This window comes from Pogona vitticeps, chromosome 5, assembly GCF_051106095.1.
Source record: "Pogona vitticeps strain Pit_001003342236 chromosome 5, PviZW2.1, whole genome shotgun sequence".
Lineage (NCBI taxonomy): Eukaryota > Metazoa > Chordata > Lepidosauria > Squamata > Agamidae > Pogona > Pogona vitticeps.
Window position 1 is genome coordinate 174,216,367 of NC_135787.1, and position 21,866 is coordinate 174,238,232.

General features: G+C 40.3%; 2 protein-coding genes across 5 annotated transcripts in view; one reads left to right on the top strand and one right to left on the bottom strand.

The window, feature by feature from the left end:
* The first annotated feature begins 28 nt into the window (after nt 1–28).
* NDUFB2 (NADH:ubiquinone oxidoreductase subunit B2) lies at nt 29–5,134 on the top strand. 2 transcript variants are annotated; one of them, XM_020800489.3, is made up of 4 exons: nt 29–202; nt 2,098–2,236; nt 4,182–4,265; nt 5,051–5,134. In XM_020800489.3, exons 1-3 carry the CDS (start codon nt 105–107, stop codon nt 4,251–4,253), a joined length of 309 nt encoding a protein of 102 aa, XP_020656148.1. In that variant the 5' UTR covers nt 29–104; the 3' UTR covers nt 4,254–4,265; nt 5,051–5,134. The 2 variants fall into 2 exon arrangements, with proteins under 2 accessions (XP_020656148.1, XP_078232376.1); XM_078376250.1 differs by having other exon boundaries at nt 35–202; nt 4,740–5,134.
* A 1,921-nt stretch (nt 5,135–7,055) lies between these two features.
* BRAF (B-Raf proto-oncogene, serine/threonine kinase) overlaps nt 7,056–21,866 on the bottom strand; it is an 81,240-nt gene continuing 66,429 nt past the window's right edge. For all 3 annotated transcript variants that reach the window (XM_072999954.2, XM_072999955.2, XM_072999956.2), the window contains one exon: nt 7,056–20,375. In XM_072999954.2, coding sequence (XP_072856055.1) covers nt 20,353–20,375 — 23 coding nt within the window. In that variant the 3' untranslated portion in view covers nt 7,056–20,352. The remainder of the gene's footprint in view (nt 20,376–21,866) is intronic.

The window sequence follows — 21,866 nt, forward strand, 5'->3', positions numbered from 1 at the left end:
GGCGGAATAGCCAATCAGGGCTCGGGTTCTTGGGAGGCGCCGTGTAGCCAATGGCAGAAAGCGACATTGCGGGCGGGTGAAGGGCTCCGCCGGCGGCCGCCAGGATGATTGGGCCTCTGTGTCGAGGGGCCGGGGGTCTCCGCCTCGTCGCGGGGCTCCTTCGCGCCCGAAGTGGCACCGGTGTCGTGTCAGGAGTCCGGCGGTAAGTGGAGGAACCTGGCGGGCCAGGGAGGCGGGGGAAAGCTCGCAGAGGAGGGGGGGTTACGCTCTCCTTGTTAAGGGAGAGCAGAGGGCGGCGGCGGGGGGGGAGCCGAGGTACCTCCGGGGTGAACGTTAGGCACGAGGTAGCGAGCGTGAGAAGCAGTGCGGTGCAGGGGTTAGAGCTGTGTAGAATGAGCGGCTGGGAGCAGTGGCTTGTGAAGCTCGCTGGGTGACCTTGAGGCAGGGGTTCAAAAGGGGCCGACCCCACAGGGCTGTTGTTAATTTTTTAAAAAAAATAGGTCGGTAAAGAGAGGTGAAGGAGTGCTTAACCCCGTGGTTCCCAACCTTGAGTCTTCAGGTGTTTTTTTGGACGGCAATTCTCAGAAGCCTTTCACCACTGGCTGTGCCGGTCAGGAGTTCTGGGAGTTGCCGTTAAAGAACATCTGGAGACCCAAGGTTAGGAACGACTGGCCTAGCCGGCTGGAGGGCATTGACATGCGATAGGATATAAGTAACAGTAACACTCTAAGAAGCGAACAGTAACGGGTATGTGCCTCTATGTTCGTGAATCGAGCCAGATAGAAAAATCTCTTTTCTTTACTTCGTTTTGCAACCCCAGCCTGTCTGTGTAAGATCTGGAAAGGGAAACAGGGTTGTCACTAAAAGCGGTAGGTTGGGTACATAATTCAGTTTGGGGTTACCATTCCTTTATGGGTGTGCTTTGAGACTGTGCAGCTTGTCCAGGGCCACATAAGGCACAGTAGGGAATTGAACTTCCAACCTCTTGCTCCACAGCCAGATACCTAAACCACTGAGCAATCCAATGACGCCCCAGAGTTATATAGTCCTGCGGATGTTCATGGAGTATGACCAGCATAGCATAGCCAGTGGATGGGGCTTGCAACTCTACAGGTGGAGGGTTGCAGGTTGCCTCTTGTTGGTGAAAAAAAAAACAAAAAAACACCAACCTTCCAGAGAAAACCAGCGATGAATTTTTAATGAAAGGACCTGTGACCTTGGCTCTGGTACTTGTATCTGTCTAACTGTCCGTATACCACCTCATTAGTGCAAAACACTATTCTAGGTGATTTAACAAGTTAAAACACAGTACAAGAAAAACTAAACAAACAGTTAATAACAGTATAAAAACCTGATGGCACCAGAACAATTTACAAAAGTGGCTGGACCAGAGGCAAGAAAAATATCTGCTCGGATCAGTATGAAAGGCCTCCCTAAAGGGAAATGTTTTAAGTTTTCTTCTGAACAAAAGACAGGGAGCCAGGTGTAGCTCCTCTGGGAGCTGATTCCATAAATTTGGAGCCACCATGGAGAATGCCCTGCCTCTAGTAGAAGAGTTTTTGTGTCCCTTGTGGTGACCACAGAGAGGAGCCTGGTCTGGAAAGATCTGGTCGATGGGGCAGGTGACACTGGGATCAGAGGTTGCAACAAGTTAATGTGGTTCAAAACTGTGGAGTGCTATGTACTGTATTGATCTTGTTTCTTAATTCTTAGGTTGAGGCCACTCACCTGAACTGCTCTTTTCCAAGTTTCTAGTTGATCCCAGGATTACCTATTCAGGCATGGATAGATCTGGGATCAGTTGCTCTTAATTCCAAGGATATGTTATGGAAAAGTGCCTTATAAACTCAAAACAATTGTCCATTTAATTCCAGACAGTGATATTTCTGGTGTCTCAGGGGTTTTCCTTGGATAATTTTGAAGAGAAAGGTGGGGTAACATTTTTTTAAAATAAAATACAAAGGATATCTTTGTAGTTACATGTGTTCAGAAAATGATACTACTTTTTAAAAGAAGCAGATATTCCCAAGAAATGAAACTTATCTAGTTTTTAACATAAGCCTGTTTATATTTCTATTCATGGATTTTGCCTTGTAGTTCCAGTGAACATGGTGAATTTTCCTACCGCCAGGCACCAAAGATAACCCGGTACCAGATCATCGTGTCTGAATCAGTTAGTGGCTTCATGTGGTTCTGGATCCTGTGGCACTGCTGGCATGATTATGATGAAGTGCTGGTGAGGACTTAAGTGGGCTGGAAAGGAGTATACAGCAGTAACATTAAGGTGCCATCTCCTGTAGAGAGGTACTGATTGTACATTCCCAAATCCCTGTGCTTGGTAAGAAATGATAAATGCAAGCTCAGTACAGTGGTGCCCCGTAAGACTATTGCCTCGCGGGATGATTAATCCGCAAGATGATTGTTTTTTGCGATCACTGTTGCGCTGTGCAAGATGATGTTTTTTATGGACGATTTTCGCAAGACGGCGATTTTTCCCCATTGGAACGCATTAAATAGATTTCAGTGCATTCCAATGGGGAACCGTGTTTCGAAAGACGATGTTTTCGCAAGACAGCATTTTTCTATGGACGATTTTCGGAAGACGACGATTTTTCCCCATTGGAACGCATTAAATAGGTTTCAGTGCATTCCAATGGGGAACCGCATTTCGAAAGACGATGTTTTCGCAAGACAGTGTTTTTCACTGAACGAATTAACATCGTCTTGTGAGGCACCACTGTAAATTGTTGCATCCTGTTCTCTGGTGGTGATGGTGGTAGTGTTGGCGTGACAGGAATAGCATTAAGGGTTCTGAAGCTATTGTATTGAATACTTCAACATTAACATTTGCATACTGGCTAATGAGAATGAGAACTAGAATCTAACATGTTTGGAGAGCACCAGATTGACCTGCAAAATTCTAAGCAAAATGTTAGTCAACCCTACTATAGCTAACATCTTCCCAAGTCAGGTTCTTAGATTTTTTTCTTCTTCCAGTAGCCCAAAATAATCAAAATGGACTCCTTGATCAGGTAAAAAAAAAAAGCAGCAAGTTACCTTCAAGCAATCCAAAGCTTTATTCGGTTGTTATCCACAATGGAATGATTGTAAAAATCAGGGCATAACTCAGTATAATTTATTTTACATTCCTGAAGTCCAGAGAATAAAAAAATGAAACTCCTAAGGAGTTTACATGCTGATTTTAGTATACTCTTAGGAGCTTTGGTTTTTTTTTTTTCTTGCGGAGATACTTGAAGTCCCAATTAGAACTTTGATGCTGCTCAAATTGACTGGTATACTGGGTTCCTAATTTAATCAATTAATTTATGTTTATTTATTTTCCAACTTTTACCCGCCCCTCTAGATTCAGTGAATCTACTCAGGGTGGAGTAAAAGTGGGAGTATGTCTTTTTAAATGAAAAGAAGGCAGCAAAAAGCTGCATGAATTCTCCACACCTTATAGATGACTGAGACTACATCATGGGGGACTAAATTTTAAACCCAGCCTGCGTCTGTGAGTTAGGAGGAACTTGATCTCAGAATCACATAATTTGCCATGTCTATAATACTGGAAGATATGATTTTTTAAACTTGTTCTAAAATGTTGAAATTTCTAGGTAGGTAGCTGTGTTTGTCTGGTGCAACAACAATGAATTTTGTGATACCTTGGAAGACTAGCAAGTTTTTTTTAATATAACATTTATGCATTGAAGAATTTTGCGAACTATAAAAACTTATGCAAGATGAAACTTTTCCCTAAAGTCATAATAATATAATAGAAGATAACCAAGTTTCAGGAAATTTGCTGGTATTATTTAGCAGCGTGAACAATCTAAAATTATTATAATTCCAATTTATGAGAAAGGTGATGCCTCCCAACTCAATAATTATAGGCCATAAGTCTTCCTGCCAGTATTGGTAAACTCTATTCCAAATTTCTTCTCACCAAACTATCTTGGGTGCAATCTCAAAATCTCCTGGAATGGAACCAATTGGCTTTCATGCTGGTGCATCCACTACCGATCATGTTTTCCTATTATCAGAAATGTGTAGCCTGCATAATTAACTTGTAAGCTGCCCAGAGAGTGCTTGAAGCACTATGGGGCGGTATATAAGCTGCACGCTTTGCTTTGCTTTTACTGTTTGTGGCTGGCTTATACTTTTCTCTTCACCTCCAACAGGGCCATTTTCCTTATCCAGATGTGACTCAGTGGACAGATGAAGAACTAGGAATCCCTTCTGATGATGAATAGATCTGTTCCAAAGTAAGGGTTCCAAATTTTTAAAAAAGTTACCCTAAGTCAATGTTAAAATACAATATAAAAGCATTCAGAACATGAAGTCATAATGTTGAGATAGTGTTTGTTTCCTGAATTTAGACAGATGAGGTGCACTTGAAGTATTGACACTTGTGTCAAATTAAGGGGAAGGTGTCTCTCTGTGGTAGTGTACATACAAAAGATCCCAGGTTCATTTCCCAGCATCTCAAGGTGGGGTTGGAAGAACCCTTGCAAGTCTATATGTAGCATGCCTTATGTTCTGATTCAGTGTAACTTAATCCTCAGTCGAAAGTACATGTAACAGCATATGCCCATGTTTGTGTTTCTCTTTGTCTATTCTAGCTTGTAAACAGGATTTTTAAAAAATGAAACTAAAGTGTAATGTATACTTACGGTATTGTTCAACTTTTAACTGAAGATATTCAGTTACACTCTTTTCTCCAACCTCATGCCCTTCAGATGGATTAAGACGATGGCTCCCATCTGCCTCACCCAGTACTGTCAGTGACTGAGGATGATAGGACTTGTAGTTCAGACAACAGCAGACCATCAATTTGGAAAAGACTTGTTCTACAAGATAACTGTGATGCTAGAGATAGGGTGGGTTGCTTTTTTCATGCTGTAGGATGCTGTAATCAGCCCTGCAGGAGACTAAGCAGGATGCCCTGAGCTTATTCATCCTGCATGACTTTTCTTGGTTCCAAGTATTTGGATTTGCATACACAGAAGGAAAATCAGTTAAACTTACTATCTGTCTTTATTGCTTGCAGATGTCCGGGAGCAGACCTACAGAAATGAATGCTTCACTTTCTATAGACTTCGAATTCAAATTATAAATAAAACTAGAAAACACAGCTCATTCTGTGGAAGTTCAGTGGAACACTCTGTAGGGCAGTGGTCCCCAACCTTTCTGATACCACAAATCGGTTGGGGGAGGACAGGGTCTGTGTGCGGGGAAGGTGGGGCACCCTGCATTTGTGTGCATGTGCGAACAGGTGGGGTGCACATGTGCAAAGGGGCGGAGGGGCACTTGCACAGGTGGGTGCACACGTGTGTGGGTGCAAAGGGGTGGGGCTCTTGGTGCACACACACATGCATGAAGGGGCTGTGTGTGGGGGAATGCGCACGGGGTGGGTGGGAGATCTGTCTCTGTGGCCCAGGCCGTGGACTGGCACTGGGCCACGGACCATGGGTTGGGGACCCCTGCTGTAGGGGATGTAACATGAATAGATCCGTGTTGCATTTGAAACTTGTACTTTTAATACTTGTTCTCCTGCTTATGCATCATCTTTCTCTCATGAGATCCCTGATTATTAGGGGCACCCTCACATGGGTGTCCTGATCTAGATAAACACCATATGTTCAACTGTAAATAAAAAGGCTGTGCTCAATGCTGCATGTAGTGCAAAGTTTTGAAGGAGAGAGGAGTTCTTTCACAAGTAGTGCACTTTTTCAGGGAGCTTAACGGTTGTACATAATCTGAAAATCACAGCCAAGTAATTCCTCCACCCTTTATCCCCATCAACATTTGGTATTTTGGGTTCCATAAGAAATTCTGTGCTCTGTTAACAAAGATACAGTAATTTATACATGAACATAGTACTGCAGAACTTTTTAAGAAAAGCCCTTCCTCCGGAATATTCCATTCAGTTTTAGGCACCATGCTTGCTTGAATTACAGTACAGTGGTGCCTCGACGGACGACCATAATCCATTCCAGAATATGGGCGTAACTTGAAATGGTCGTAAATTGAAGCACCACTTCCCATAGGAATACACTGAAAACCCATTAATCTGTTCTGGCTGAAAAAAATAAACAAACAAAAAATGATCAGAGCAAGCCCCATCAGAACATGATGGGTCTGGGAAAAATATCACACACCCCCACATAGCCAGCCCCTTTAGAACATGACAGGGCTGGAAAAAAAATCACAAAACACCCACCCACCCCAATATAGCCAGCCCGATCGGAACACGACGGGGCTGAAAAAAAATCACAAAACACACACACACACACCCCACACAGCCCCATCGGAACGTGATGGGGCTGAAAAAACGCACCAAAAAACATCACAGCACAGAAACATAATCCCCCCAAACCCACCCTGCAAATCCCTGTAAATGTAGTCACCAAGAAGCAGAAAGCAGCACCAGGCAGTCCCAAGCCTCTCTGCAAACGCACATACTCTAACCCAGTGGTCCCCAACCTTGGGCCTCCAGATGTTCTTGGACTTCAACTCCCAGAAATCCTGGCAGCAGAGGTGGTGAAGGCTTCTGGGAGTTGTAGTCCAAGAACATCTGGAGGCCCAAGGTTGGGGACCACTGCTCTAACCGTTGGGACAAAAGAGCTACAAAGAAGCTCTTCGCCGACCAAAGGTTAGTACTCTAATTTGAATTCCCTGCCTTTTTTCCATGCCTCTTTTCTGTTTGCAACTTGAAGCTCTGGCCACAAGTCAAACCAAAATTTTGCAGCTGGAGCTGGTCACGATTCGAAATGGTCATATATCGGGACGGTCGTAAGTCGAGGCACCACTGTACTGTAAGACTTTAGAGATGAATGTGAGCAGAAATAAAATTCTCATTGACAGCATCTTACAATTAAATAAGTTACCTAGAGAGATAGTGAGTTCTTCAGGCAGAAACTGGACAACCAGACATATACTGTAGTGGGAATGCTTTGCTATGGTTCTTTTTAAAAAGGACTTCTGTAGCGTTGCTTTCAGTCGTTTGTTCAACAGCTGTAATTCATCTGTGACTCACACTCTCACACAGACTGTTCTCCATGCAATCAGTCTTTATTATAGCAGTATTCACATCAAATACATAGAACTTTAACCTTTTATATAATACAGAGTTCTTTAAATAACTTTACACAAATATTTTTTCAATCTCAATTTTCAACTATCAAACTTTTATGTTAAGTCTCCATGCTCTCTAAATCAAACTGGACAATATTTCCCACTGTACAAATTTACATGAGAGAAAATGCTTCAAAATACAAATGAAGGTAATTCAGGCTAAAGGATTTAACGGGAAAAGAGAACTGCAGTTGATTTGAATAAGCATGTACTGTGAATAAGCAGGGAGAAAAAGCAGCAGTGATCTATGAAATGGAAAGCAAAAAACATTTTCTGTGAATTACAAATAGATACAGGCCTTGAAACATTTCAGTTTCTGCATTGTCATTTTTTTTTAAAAAGTAACAATGGATATCAGTTTTCTGGAGAAAGAACCAATTATTAGAAATGATAGGCTTGTAAAGACAAAACATCTTGTGATACATATAGCTTCAAGGAATGCTGGGTTAGGATATATATATTTCACTTAACTAATTGAAACACTATACACACTCCTTTTCACCAGCCTGCTGGAATAATCTAGTTAACTATTTTGGTTGACTTTTGCAATCACTTCCATAGCATCTTTCCAGAGCATGCCAAGAGTTGACAAGTTTGAAGACTGCTTGTCATTTCAAAGAGCAGCAAGACAACAGTTCTAAGTTTGTATCAGTGGCCTCTCTTGCCTCAGTGTTTTCCAAAAGTTTCATCTACCTATACACCAAGTATGCTTGCCAAGCATAACAGAATCTCACTTCCTATAGCAGAGACAAATGGACAAAAAGAATCGTTAGCAATTGAACTCTCTTCCTATATCAAAACTCTGAAGTGGCAAACAGCTTGCAAACAATAACTCCTAATATATTTTTAGGTTCTCTCAAGCTGATTCTGACTTATGGCAACCCTTTCCAGGCGTTTCTAGATACAGAGCCCTCAGAACTGGTTACTGGTCCCTGGGGATGTTCTGGGTGTGCTGTATTAAAGCTCAGCACTGGAATGATACTGAATAAAGCAATGGTGAGAAAGTTCTGAACTTCTTTTCTTTTGCTAGCTAACTAAAAAGAATGAACACGGTGAACAGCACCTGCATAATCAAACAGATGGGAGGCTACAAACTCTTCTCAAACTAACAAAACAAACACAGAGCACTGGGCAGAAAAGGCAGGTAAATTCAACAGAAAACCAGAAAACTGACTTCTGTTTCCAGTTGCTTAGAAGCAACCCTTTTGTCCATCACTGGTCCCTAGTAGCCAGGAGAGCTGCTGATTACATGAACTACCTATGTGGGCTAGAAGGGCTATTGCAGTCCAGTGGTTGGGCAAGCAGTCCTTGCTTTTCAACTGGCACATACTTCTATGAAAATATGCTCTCTCAATGCAAATACATGCTGTCACAAGCCGGAAGCAGAAGCACCTACTTTATTCCCTAAAAAGCAGGTGTCCGTGAAAAGCCTGATCGCCTGCATCAGTCATACAGTCCGGGACTTTTTTGGGGGAGCAAGAAGAGAGTTCCGCTGCTACCATATAAAACTTTCTTTCAAGCCAGGAACTTACATTACAAAAGGAAAGAAAGCTCTGGGGAGCTTATGGTCTGTTTAGTTACTATATGAACAAAAGGAATAAACTCACTCCAAGGGAGGAAATAAAATATGGCAACACAAGCTGGTCACTGCCAGGTTTCCGTCACAGAAAGGAGAAGAAAAGAGGGAGGGAGGAAGATTTGGAAGGAATGAGGGTTTTTTTTAAAACCATTCACAGCTTTGAATTTCAAAATATGTGTATTGCACTTAAATTTTAACATTTATGTCACACATTATTTCAGTGTGGCCCCATGCTCTCATGTGGAACAGCTCCTACATTTCCCCACACTGCTCTTGCCCTGGTTGCATTTTTTCTTTCACTTTTGAAACAAACCTGAAAAATGTTTCCCACCCAACTCCAGGCCTGTGAACGACAAGGTCCTTACATATTTGTGCAGCCTTCCCTAACTAGATGTCCTTCAGATGTGTTGGACCATGTCTCCCAATATAAATGGAATTATAGGAGGTTTTCCCCAAAACATCTGGAGAGCACCTACTTGGGGAAAGTTGTTTTGCTGGAAGGATTACACATAATGTATTTTAAAAAACCCATGCTCAACCATAAACCAAAACAGCGCCTCTAGTCACTCTCTACTCAGAAAGAAAAAGTAATTCTAATAAGATGTCTTACATACAAAAAATATGGTTGGTACTAGTAAATAATCAGAGGATGAGTGAGAAACAGACATGGCTGTTTGGGTAATTCCTCAGGCAATTTCAGAATGTTCTCAGACCCCTTCCAGCTGTTGAAAGAGACCACCACCCCCAATCCCTCTCTCCCACACAGGGTCTCTGACTTTATGACACTTCTTTGGACGGAGAATGTACTGACCATGCACTGGGACTTCTTTTTGGACATTCAGAAGCCTCATGGTGCAGTACAAAAACTGCAGCACTGCAGTGAAGCTTCTGTCACAACCTGAGTTCGATCCTGGGCTCAGGGCTGACTCAGCCTTCCATCTTTCTGAGGTTGGTAAATTGAGTATCCAGGTTTTTTTTGGGGGGGGGGGGACATGTAGCCTGCATAATTAAAAGTTAAACTGCTCAAAAAGTGCTTTAAGCACTATGGGGTGGTATATAAATGATATATAAGCAACACACTTTGCTTTGAATATTTTACACAATTTGCTACCTTAAAACACTGTCCAAAATCTAGTAGTACTACCATGTTTCCCCGAAAATAAGACAGGGTCTTACATTAATTTTTGCTCCAAAAAGGCATTATGGCTAATTTTCAGGGGATGTTTTATTTTGCAGTCATGTCATCTTCTGATTGCTGCACAATGGTGGAGGGCAGGGTTTCACTTAACTAGGGCTTATTTTGGGGGTAGGGCTTATATTACGAGCATCCTGAAAAAACATACTAGGGCTTATTTTCAGGTTAGGTTTTATTTTTCAGGGAAACAGGGTACTTATGGCATGTAAAGCTCATGTCATCAGTTGTGGCAATTTTTGGAAATTAAAAATACTCAACTCCCCCCAAAGATTCCAAAGCTCCCTTTAGTCGTGCAAAATGTGCTGGGGGCAATAGAGGAAGCTTTCATTTCCAAAAATCGCAGTTGCTTATAATATCATCCTGGCAGCAACGTTTTTCAAAAATTAAAGACTTCTTCCCCACCCCACTGTGTCTGCGTGGTTTCTACAGCTTCCACATAATGAAAGGGATCCCAAGGGAACCTCAAGACCTTTGTGAGAACCAGAAATATTTAATTTCTGAAAAATCACTGTGGCTGATCATGTCATCAACTTTATCTGCTGCAACTTGCACTACTGGATTTCAGCCATTTTCTGGGTTGTTGACTTTAATAATTTGCAGATTAAGATGTCCTTATTAATAAACTTCATATACTATATACTTAATTCAAAATGGATGTCAAGAATTTTTCACCAAAACATAAGAAGAAGAAATTGGCGAAAAGACCAGTTAAGAACCTAGTCTATTCCCTTTACAGACAGGCAGATGGAACACAGCACTTAAGCACATTAGTCCATTTCCTGCTTCTTAGTTATTTAAGGTTTTATCCTGCATGTCACTCAAGATACATTTAGTACAACTGGCTGGATTTATTGACAAGGGCCATTATTTCAACAGGAAGCCTGAGAAAGATATACAGTATATGTTTTTCTTGGAACTGTCAGCAACCCTGAGGCTAAGGTCTGCTTAGGTTTACAAGTGTAACCAGTCCTTAGTATTGCAGGATTACTATATATTAACACAAAAAATGGTATTCTAATCAGCATTAACTATTTGTCCCTTGAAAACACAACACTTTTAAAAAATGCCTGACCCTGAACTTGGGATATTGTCTTAGATTTTCATTACACTATTGCAAATGCAATTTATTGTATTTTTACTTCAAGAGTTTAAAATTTGTTCCTTCTAATTTAGTGACACATATTTAGGGATACCACACTCACCCAAAGGTAGAGAGACACACATACACATGTTGTTCCTATAAATGCTGGTTTGGGAAGAAAACCGTTATGGGCACGATCTACTTAAAACACCACAGAAGAGAATCCCATTGAAATTAACAGCTGAAATCCTGTTACATAGTTACACAAACAGCATTACTTTTAGAATTAAACTGCCATAAATTAAGAAATCTCTATAGATGTTATCTGTTGTATGTGACTCCATGCAACAGATAACGTCTACGGAGACTTCTTAACTTATAGCAATGCACATCTAAGAGTTACACAATTTGTGTAACTGTGCAACAGGATTTCAGCTCACTGCTGTGGAAGTATGGTGTCTTTCACTACTTTTAAGGTTTGTCCTAAACTTTGTATTTTATGGATCCTTTCTTTCCTTCCAGCTAAATTAGAAAATGTAGTGTACTGGTACCAAAGCAAACCCACCGCTCTGGTTAAATAAGCACCTAGATATGTTTAGGGTTTTTGTTTTGTTTTGTTTGAAAGGCACAGGTCATTTAGCAAATTACAAAAGAGAGCATACATTTCTATTTTGAAGTGTGCGGGATCCATTGTAAAGTAAAACATATGCACTAGGCTCTACTTCGCATGCTTGCCACCTCCCTTTCTTTGTGTGAGCACAGAAAGCTTCAAACCATGGTACTAAAATGAACTTAAAGGCAAGCAAAACGCCCTCCCTTGCTTTCACATTACAGTGGGGTCTTGACTTAAGAACGGCTCGAGTTAAGAACATTTTGACTTAAGAACCACTCTCTTAGGAAAATATTGACTTGACTTACATACTTAGATTTGAGTTAAGAACTGAAAAAAAACCATGTGGGAGGCAGGGAAAGTGCAAAATTTGAACTTTCAGTTAACTGTTGGCCAGTGAAAAGGGTGCCTGTCTGCTTCCTCACTCCTCCCAGCGTTTAGAGAGTGGACTGGGAGACAGTCTTCAGACTGCCTGGTATGGTACTGCCTGGACTGTATTTTCCCTGCCTTCCCTGAACCTTTCTTGACCTAAGAAAAAAAGAAACAAATTATCCCCCTCTAGTGGTCGAAGGCAGAATAGCAGCTTCCCATTAGTTTCTATGGACGGAAAAGAGCAGATACGGATCAAATGGTTTTCAATGCATTCCTATGGGAAATGCAGATTTGACCTGAGAACTTTTTGACTTGAGAACCAATACGGATTAAGTTCTCAAGTCAAGACCCCACTGTAATTCTGCAGATGAAGTCTAATAATGTATAGACAATCATTTTACATGTACTGTATATAGTATGCACTGAACAGGCTGAGTAAAATTGCAAGGCTGAATTAACCTGCAAAACCACGACTCTGACTTTTAGGAGCAATACAAACTGGGGCTGGTGATAACTATGGGAAACTTTCAACTAGCCAGCATTACTTTATGGAGTGATGTACTTCTGCTGCATACAATACACACAGCTTACTGCTGCATATGTATTGGTGGGGCAATGATTCCCCAGAAAATCGTGGGGAGGGGGTAGCTGCTATAGTCTAGCTTTGCCTTCCTCAACCTGGGGCCTTCCACAGCCCATACATAGCCAGTTATACTAGCTGTAAGAAGCTTAGTAATTCAAGCCATCTAGAAGAAACCTAGTTGGAAAACACTAGTGTACCTTAATTAAGAAAACTTCCCCCCTTTGTATGCAGGGGATTACACCTGATCTTATATTAAAAGAGGGTATTTCCGTCCTGTTGCAGTGAAATGCCAACGGAAGAGTAACCAAGCCTGATTTCATTTTGTGTTCAAGGTACCACTGGCAACAGACCCAGAGAATCCAGAACACATTCCCACAATGCTCAATGGCATCATTCTCTTCAAGTGATTGCTTTTTCTTCTCCTTTCCAAAGGATGGAAAATTATTTAGATACAATATGATGAACTGTTTGCTCTACTTGTGTTGCACTCATAGTTCCAAAAAAGATGTAGTGAAATAAAGCTTTCATATCTTAACTCTTCCTCTAAAACGTCTATCTAACCCCCACCCCCATAAATCTTTATCATCCTGTACCCCTTCGCCCAAGAAACCAAAGGTAAAAACATGGTATTTCACATCAGAAGTATCAGTCTTAGGATATGGAGTGAGGTGTCCTCAAGGGGGTTCTCTTTCATGATTTCGGACTTCAATTCCAAAAATCCTGGGTGTTGCAGCCCAGAAACCCAAAACCTGGAGGTTTTGTCCCCAGTGCCCCCAGCTTCATTGGCTTCCTTAGCCTTCCTGTTTCTTCTCACTCCCTACAGTTAATTTGTTTAACCAAAGAGAGAGAGAGAGAGAGAGAGAGAGAGAGACTGCAGCAAACTCTATAGAGGGCACCTCCGAAACAACTATGACTCCCAGGAAGCCCTGCAGCATATTTTTTTTAAAACAAAAACAAATCAGGAAGCAAGAAGGGCAGAAGCGCCAATGGTGCTAGTAAATCACTTGAATGCCTTTCTCAGGGGCAGGGGAATGAAATCTACAGACATGCTGATTTGGATTTCTGGGCTGCATTTCCCAGAATTCTGGGAAACATGAAAAAGCACACCCCTAGTGTTCTCTAGAGACAGTACTTGCAGCAACACCCTTAGCAACATTGCTGACTATCCCCAAAGCGAATACAAGGATAATAGCAACATTGGGCATGTAATAGCATTAAGATGGCACTGAGACAGGTAATGCATGTTCCTTGCTGAGATTTTTCTTCCGAATGGAGTAGACCCATGCTGGTGGAATCGTAAGGTAAAGTGCCTATCCTTAAAGACACCGTTAAGGGAAAAGAAATCTATCAGTACATAGCCACCAAAGTATATATTCTGCCATAAGTTTAATTTTTATGCATATAAAAATGAAACTTAAAAAAACCACAACTCTTGCTGTATTCCATTTAACATAAATACTCAATGTGAATGATGCAAATTTCATTTGGACTATAAAATAGGTTAACGGTTAAAAATTAACCTAATTGCTACTGAAGTGTTACACTGACAAACTGCAGTTACATTATGGTATGTATATGATTAAGCGACCCATCAACATATGTCTCTCCAGAGCGAACCATGTGTGGTTTGATTTTATTGTCTTCCTAATGCATCTGGTTAAAGCTATGCTGCTGCTTAATGAAGTCTTCCCAATATTTGTCTGATTGTAAAACTCTGACATCGTAAAAACCCTTTGCCCCAATATCTGTTGTGGGTTTTTCAGGCTCAAAAAAGAGCCCGAAAAACCCACAACAACCATCTGACAACTTTCATTAATTTTTCAGGTAGTATGACTTCACTCACATAAAAGAATAAAAGATACCTTCGTATTCTTCCTCCAGTTTTCCTTTTTAATACCTCACCTAGCTGCCACCATAACAACAGTTAACAGAACCCTCTGTTTTTCATGTAGTGTTTTCATTCAGATCTTCATCTTTTCCATTCCTGTTCTCACAGATACTGATATTACTAATTTGTATACTGAAGACTACAATCTACATCTGCAGAGCTTTGACCATCACTTGTTTCATGGCTAGCCAAGCTTTTCCTGTGTCACTACAACTGACAGTACAGTACTTATTTGTTTTAACTGGAATGCTTCATAACAGAGGGGCTACATTTGAGGTTTGGATGCATCCTTTAGTTGGGTTCCAAAATACTGATATTATTTGTCTGATCTTGTTTTTTTAATAACTATGAATGGGTTTCATGTTCTGTTGCCAATTAGCTAAAGTTTCTACATTATATGTAACAACAGAAATTGGAATAAATATGAAAGTGTGAGCAAGTTGTTTATCTAATTCAAGTTTGCCCATTTGATTATGTTTTGTTTGATATTTATTGGGGTTAAAATTTAATAACTTGTTCAGATTAATTAACAAGGTCACACCTAGGTATTTTAAGTTTACTTTATTTAATTCTATGGTGTTTTGTAAGTGGGGTTGGAAGGGTTTCTTGAAATTGATTTCAAGAGCTAATTTTCTGTAACTGCAATCTTGAGACTTTTATATTCACCAACATAATTTCTTGTTAAATTTACATATTTTTCAGTTATGTTAAAAAAAGAGGTTATGTCCTCTATAAACCATTTTGTTTTGTTTGCCAAGAGCCTCAATACTTTTGATATCTCCGTTATTCTGGATAGGTCACATCAGTTGTTAATGGAAAATCTCAAATAAAAGAGGAGATCTAGAAACAGAACTGTAAAGCTAGAAGGACCCGAAGGTAATCAAGTCCAACCCCTGCTGAAGCATAAAAGCCACAGCTAAAGCATCTCAACAAGTGGCCATATAAGCTCTGTTTGAAAAGCTCCAATGATGGAAAGCCCATCACACTGGATGGCAATGGACACTCGTGTTTTGTATCATGAGGAATGCTAACTGGGTTGCAATCCATGCTATATATACTGAAAATGGTTTTGTGACTTTGGTGTAATTTATCAGCAATTCCCAAAAATTTGTTTCCAAAATTCTTTTTCAGTATTCCTTAAAAATTCAATTCTAATTTATCAGATCCCTTTAAGACATCAACAGCAGCAACAACAGCTCTTTTGATCACACATTGCCCATTAACATGAATTGGCTAGAATCCTATTAGTGTTTGCTTAATATTTTCTTTGTTTAACTGTTGAGGTACCAGATCCATTAGCTGCTATTAGCCATAGTAGTTGCACAAAATTTACAGTAAGATTCTGACCTTTCTTTCTAAATTTCTCCCTCCCTCACCTATGAATTACTGCAAAGTTTCATTTTGTGATGCTCTTACTGGCCTGCACTCCACATGCTCAGTCTTATAACAAAGTAGTTTTTTTCCTCCTTTATGAAAGGCCTTTTTTGAGGACCAACATTTCAGCCCCTGCAGCCTGGATTCTTTTTAAATAAAGAAGAACTAGAAGGTGCGGTCAACCATTCTCTTTCAAGATAAACAATATGATATATTTTAAATCTGGAAATAATTAGGCTTGCCTATTTCTGAATGTGGAGGAACAGTTTTACTTTTTAAAAAATCGTAAAAACCCTTTGCCCCAATATCTGGCACAGAATAAAAGCAGGTTCTCTGCTACAAATGTGCCAAATCTGATGCTGATCTGAAGCCCAGTTTCAAAGTTATAATGTTTTGTTTGGGCTGCCCTATTTTTAGAATGTTGATTTGCTTTGCCAGCTCAAGATCACTGTTGCACTCCTATGCAACAGTAACCTTATGCTATTTGTGACTAAAAGTCCCAACTATTTAGCTGCTTTAGTACCATTGTACTTAGTCTGCTGGAAGCTGAAATTATCTTACTAGATTAAATGTTTAGAGGAGTCACAATATTTGGGTGGGTGGGACTGGAATTGGGTTTTTTTTTTTTTTTTATAAGATAGCTCTACTTTTGTAACTAGAGTAAAATTTCTCAATCAGCTACAGGTTTATGGCAAGCATTGAATTTGCAAGCTTTGCTGTAGTTATACAGCTGTGAAGATGCTTTTGGCCACATGTTTCTAAACATAATGTTGGTCATAGCATCTTGTCCTGCCATTCTAGGTGTTGAACCAGGAAAATATATTTGAAACTTCAGATTTGCTACCAGAGAGGAGGAGAGAGGGGAAAAGGAATGAAATGAAGATAACATAAATTTCCTACTGGAATTGCAGACAAATTATCTCCACTGTTACACTGAAAAGAACAAAACAAAACATATGTCATTTGTTATAAAGTGCTTTGTGTGAACAAAATCCTTTCTTTAGTGCTTCACCTATATAATTTTTAAGGTTACTGCAGTCTCATGAATATCAAAACCATAATACAATCAAACCAGGATACAAATTTCCCATCCCTATTAGTCTTGACATAACAATTTCCTGTGACAAAAGAAATATAGATTTTACAAGTAGTTATTTCAAATGAGGTAGGCAGACACTTACCTGAGGTAAAAATAGCAACCAGTAGAACTTCCTCTCAAGAAAAAAAATTCTACATAAAAACGGCAGAGATGCAAGCCATAGCATACTACATCTTCAAAAGATCGCATTCTGGAGAGCAGCAAAGAAGGGTTTTCCTCCCTGTACTGCCTGAGGCACTTCCTTCTACTATTTAAGAGTGGCAAACGTTCAAGGAAGAATGGAGACTCTATCTGATACTTCAAGGCAAACTGCAACATGCTAAAGTAGCAGACAAAAGATGCAAACAGCCCAGAGCTGCAGCAGAAAAGAGTGATCCAGCTGGGGAGGTGCAGCAGAGTGCCCAGCATCAGTCAGTACTCAAGGGACTATTCAGAGCAACTAAAAAGAGGAACAACAGCTGGTTGTTTTCTGCAATGAAAATATATAACTTGATAAAACAGATGAGAGGAGGTGAGATGGGGAAAAACAGGATACAAGATTACAGGGAGAGGATAGCATTCTCTCTCTCTCTCTCTCTGAATATGCTTAAGGTTTTGCCAAGGCTGGGGCTGCAGCACTGGCACTTCCTAGGCCAGGGGTCTCAAACTCAATTTACCTGGGGGTCGCTGGAGGCAGAGGCTGGGTGAGGCTGGGCTGCATCAGATTTACTCTATGGAAGGAAACTGCAAGAAAACTATTCTGTAATTACCCTGCACATATGCAAGAATTGCTTGCTTCTTTTCCTGGCATGGGAAGTGTTGGTTCATTCATGTCAACCATGGATAACATGTCCAACATGTACCCATTCCAATGTTTTTAATCTGTAGGGAGCAAGGAGATGTTGAATTGTGAAATAGATGCTACCTCCCCATCTCATCAAGATGTGGGTGGAAAGAAAACTCCCTTGTAGAGGATCCACATTGATCTACATTTGATTCATGGGAGTGACTACACATTCATTGCCCTATCAGGCTTGTATAATATGGGAAGAACAGCTTTCAGAATTTTTAATTTCAGAGTTTTACAGCTCTTACAATAACATTTCCAATCTGTAGTGTGTATCTATGAATGGAAGGATTTCCATATCCTCAATTCTGGAAGATATTTTTATCAATAGGTTTGTGGTAGGAAGAAGACAGTATATATTTAAATGGATCGCTCATTTTCAGAAAGTTTAAGATACACCACTTTAAACAAATCTGTAGAGCACCACTAAGAACAGCAAAAAACAAACAGCAAAGTTGTGCTTTTTCAGTTTTACACTGCATCTAACACACTTTCACGTGTCAACATGAATTGCTTTACTGTTTTCTGTGCAAATCCACTAGATGCTTCTCCAAACAGTCAGTTAAGAGAAATTACAGAACAACTCCATAGCTTCTTGTAACTATTCACTCCTGTGCTGTTACATGGATATGTCCCCCCAACACAACAAAATAGGTGTGCCCAGTGGCTTCATTGCCACTGCTACCAAGCTTATGTTTGAATTTACAGTATCTCAATTACAGCTCTTGCTCCAACTTCTGCAAGCTCTCTGGTTTGCTGCTAAATATTTCAGCTATACCTAAATTCTCCATAAAATGAAGATATTTTATATTAAATAACCCCCTCCATGACAACTGATATCTGCTTCCACAAACAAACCCTTCTAGAAAAATTATCTCCCTTCTCTTGTCTCTGGTAGCAACAGAATAAAATATTTGCTAACTAGAAATTAAAAATATCAAATATGCTCTCTCTTCAAGTGACCAGATTTTACCCAGATGCTGTGGAAGGGTGAATCTTTCCATCTTTTTGTGTTTCAGAGCAGGGCAAAAACAAATTTAAACTCAAGGCTTTTTACAGGCACTTTCAAAGAGCATCCAACATGCCTCTTTACAAACAGAAAACAGTCTGCTAACTTACAGTATTATGATTCTACCAAAGTTAGTCATTGTGAGTAAGCTTGATTTTTTTAATCCTGATTTGACAAAATTCAGAACTGAGAATCATTGTGCAAATCAAGATTAAGGGCAAGGCAAAAAGAGAAAGCAAAACACAGTCTTTAAGCTAAGGGTACAAATTACAGGGAAAGAAAAGAAGATACATGGAAGGAATTGAAGACAGGAAAATGGTGAGAAAATAAATCTGTGTTGATCCAGCAAGTACCATTTCAACGACTAAAAAAAAAAGTCAAAACCAGCAAACTGCCACTTAAGTTACTGCATATTAACATCCACACACATACACCCCACACACCCACAGAATTTGCAGAGTTAACATGATTAAAAGCTCTTTTTTAAAAAGTACCAAAGCCTTTTTTAAAATGTCTAATCCTTGAGGAAGCAGGACTGCGGCTGGGTTTTGTTTTTAAAACATATTCAATTCAACCTGAGAACTGTTTATGAAACATTAGGTACCTGACTTTATCTTGCACCTTTTAAAATAGGTACACTTGTTATACATAGTCTGTATTAGACTTTCTGGGGATCCCCCAAAAGTTCACACACACACACACAGAATTAAAAGGAACATAAAATAAGCCACATATTTAGAACTTCACCACACTTTCTGTAAAAAAAAAAGTCTGTTGCTGGACTGATGAAAAAGGCCTCCCAACCCTTTTGGAAAAGTGTACAAAAAGGGGAAATTGGGGTCGGTGAGGAGAAGGGTGGCTCTGGAAAAGAGATAAAAGCAATTAAGGACAGAGACGATGCAGCATCCCCTTTTCCGAAAAATTAATGGTTTCCCAAACTCTCTACTCTAAGCGTTCCCCAACACAGCCGTTCTTTTTCATTTGAAAGAGGTGAAGCTCACCCTCAGTTGAAAAGGAGATACTGCATTAATTCACAGATCAGAAAGCACACACGCGCGCACACACACACACACACACATACAAACGCACACGCACGTGCACACACACACACACACACAAAACAGACCAGAAGATGATTGTTTTGATTAGCTCTGTGTCATCAGATGTTCAACAGCCTCTGATGATTCGTTGTTAGAGGGAGAAAGCTGACCAGCAGACCATCCCAAGCCTATGATGCAGCAGGAGTCCCAATCTCACCATGCCAGAGCACCAGCAAGTCAAAGCGCAGGCCCTCCGCTCTCCTGGGAATGATGCCAACGGTACAGGCAGCCACTGAGGGGGTCTCTCCAAATGCACATGGTGTTTAGAGTGGAGGTGGAAACATAGGCAGCAGAGAGAGATTTCTGGTTCCTAACAAGAGACTTTCCCCTCCAACCCAGAGTTGGATTGGTCGCTCCATTCTTTTAAGTGTATGGATCGCTTTTTTCTAAATTGCTTTGTTTTGAGGGGCAGAACTGAGTCTGGATGTTATCAAGAGAAACTGTAGGAACACAAAACTTTAAAAGTAAGACAGTGGATTTGCTGCCATTGTTGCTGTGGCTACTTGAACGCTGCAAATTCGCCTGTAGAGGGAGGACAAGAGCCAAGTTTTAGAAGTTGGGTTTTATCCATTAGCAAGACAGAGATGTTATCCAGTAAAAATTCAATATTATATATACTGGATGCAGGAGATGTTAGGTGAAAATGCAACTGTTAATAATAATTAAATATACTGAGGTATCTTGCTGGCAGAGAAAGAACATAAAGTTATCAATGCTGAACTAGGAGTGTCAGAGAAAGCAAATCAAGCCCAGGGTTGCAGTGTATTAAAAGTACACCAGAAGAAGAGATTCTTAGAATGAGTTTGCAAATAAAATATTATTACTTTTCATGTTTCTAAAATTGCTGTTCACATGGTTCGGGGTTACAAAGATGTGAGATCAAACTGAATGGCAGCTGCTGCCTGAAAAGCTCAATGTCAGACATTTACAAAGGGATGACACAGGCTTATTGTGAGGTTTACTCTCCATACTCCCAACATTTCTGTTGCTAATTTAGCAGGCAGAAAAAGGATGGAACTTTTATGCATTGTCATGCAGTGGAGCTAACAGAGTTAGATTTATAAAAAGAGCAGCTTACTCAAAGACAATCTCATTGATATACAGTGGTGCCTCACTTAATGGCGATAATCTGTTGTAGGAAAATCGCCGTTAAGCGAAAACATCGTAAAGCGAAAATAAAAAGCCCATTGAAACGCACTGAAAACCTTTCAATGCGTTCCAAAGGGCTTAAAACTCACCGTCCAGCGAAGATCCTCCATACGGCGGCCATTTTCACTGCCTGTATAGTGAGGAATCCATCCCTAAACATAGCAGGGAGCCATTTTATTTACCTGGCAGCCATTTTGAAACCGCCAATCAGCTGTTGGAAAACCGTCGTTTTGCGAAGAATCGATTCCTGAAGCAGGGAACCGATCATCGCAAAGCGAAATTCCCCCATTTAGACCATCGTTTTGCGATCACAATTGCGACTGCAAAAAGATCGTCGTAAAGCAGATTCGTCGTAATGCGGGTCAATCGTAAAGCGAGGCACCACTGTAAATGCCAATTGTTCACTACATTTATAACTTATTTACCATATGAACAGAGGTTCTGTGAAACAGCAAGAATATTTTACATTCACTTCTACTTTTTTACAGCATATTATTCAAGTTGCTGTACTGTTTTTTTCTCAGGAAGACCTGCGGTAAACAGTTTTACAGCAGACAAGCAATATACTGTACTTTGAGAGCAATTTTAGAACATTCATGTCCTCACACTCCTTTTCAAACATGTCACCTGGCTACTTTTCATCTGTTCAAACAGACTGCTGGTTTAAAACAAACTATAAACAGGAAATTATTCCTCTACTACTCATCTAGTCCGCTATTTAAGCTAACAGCTTTGGGTGTCAACTGGTCCTAAAGGATTGTGAAGACATACTGTAAATATATTTAGATGGGGAGTTTCACCAACTTATTTCCTCTTGTCATATGCTAAGAGCACTACATGCAACAACAACATTCTGGGCTCAGC

Bases quoted from the DNA above. Each gene is read 5' to 3' on its own strand.
- NDUFB2 (XM_020800489.3), top strand. From the start codon at position 105: ATGATTGGGCCTCTGTGTCGAGGGGCCGGGGGTCTCCGCCTCGTCGCG. The intron at 203-2,097 runs GTAAGTGGAGGA...TTTGCCTTGTAG, and splicing joins GTCGTGTCAGGAGTCCGGCG to TTCCAGTGAACATGGTGAAT. The intron at 2,237-4,181 runs GTGAGGACTTAA...CACCTCCAACAG, and splicing joins ATGATTATGATGAAGTGCTG to GGCCATTTTCCTTATCCAGA.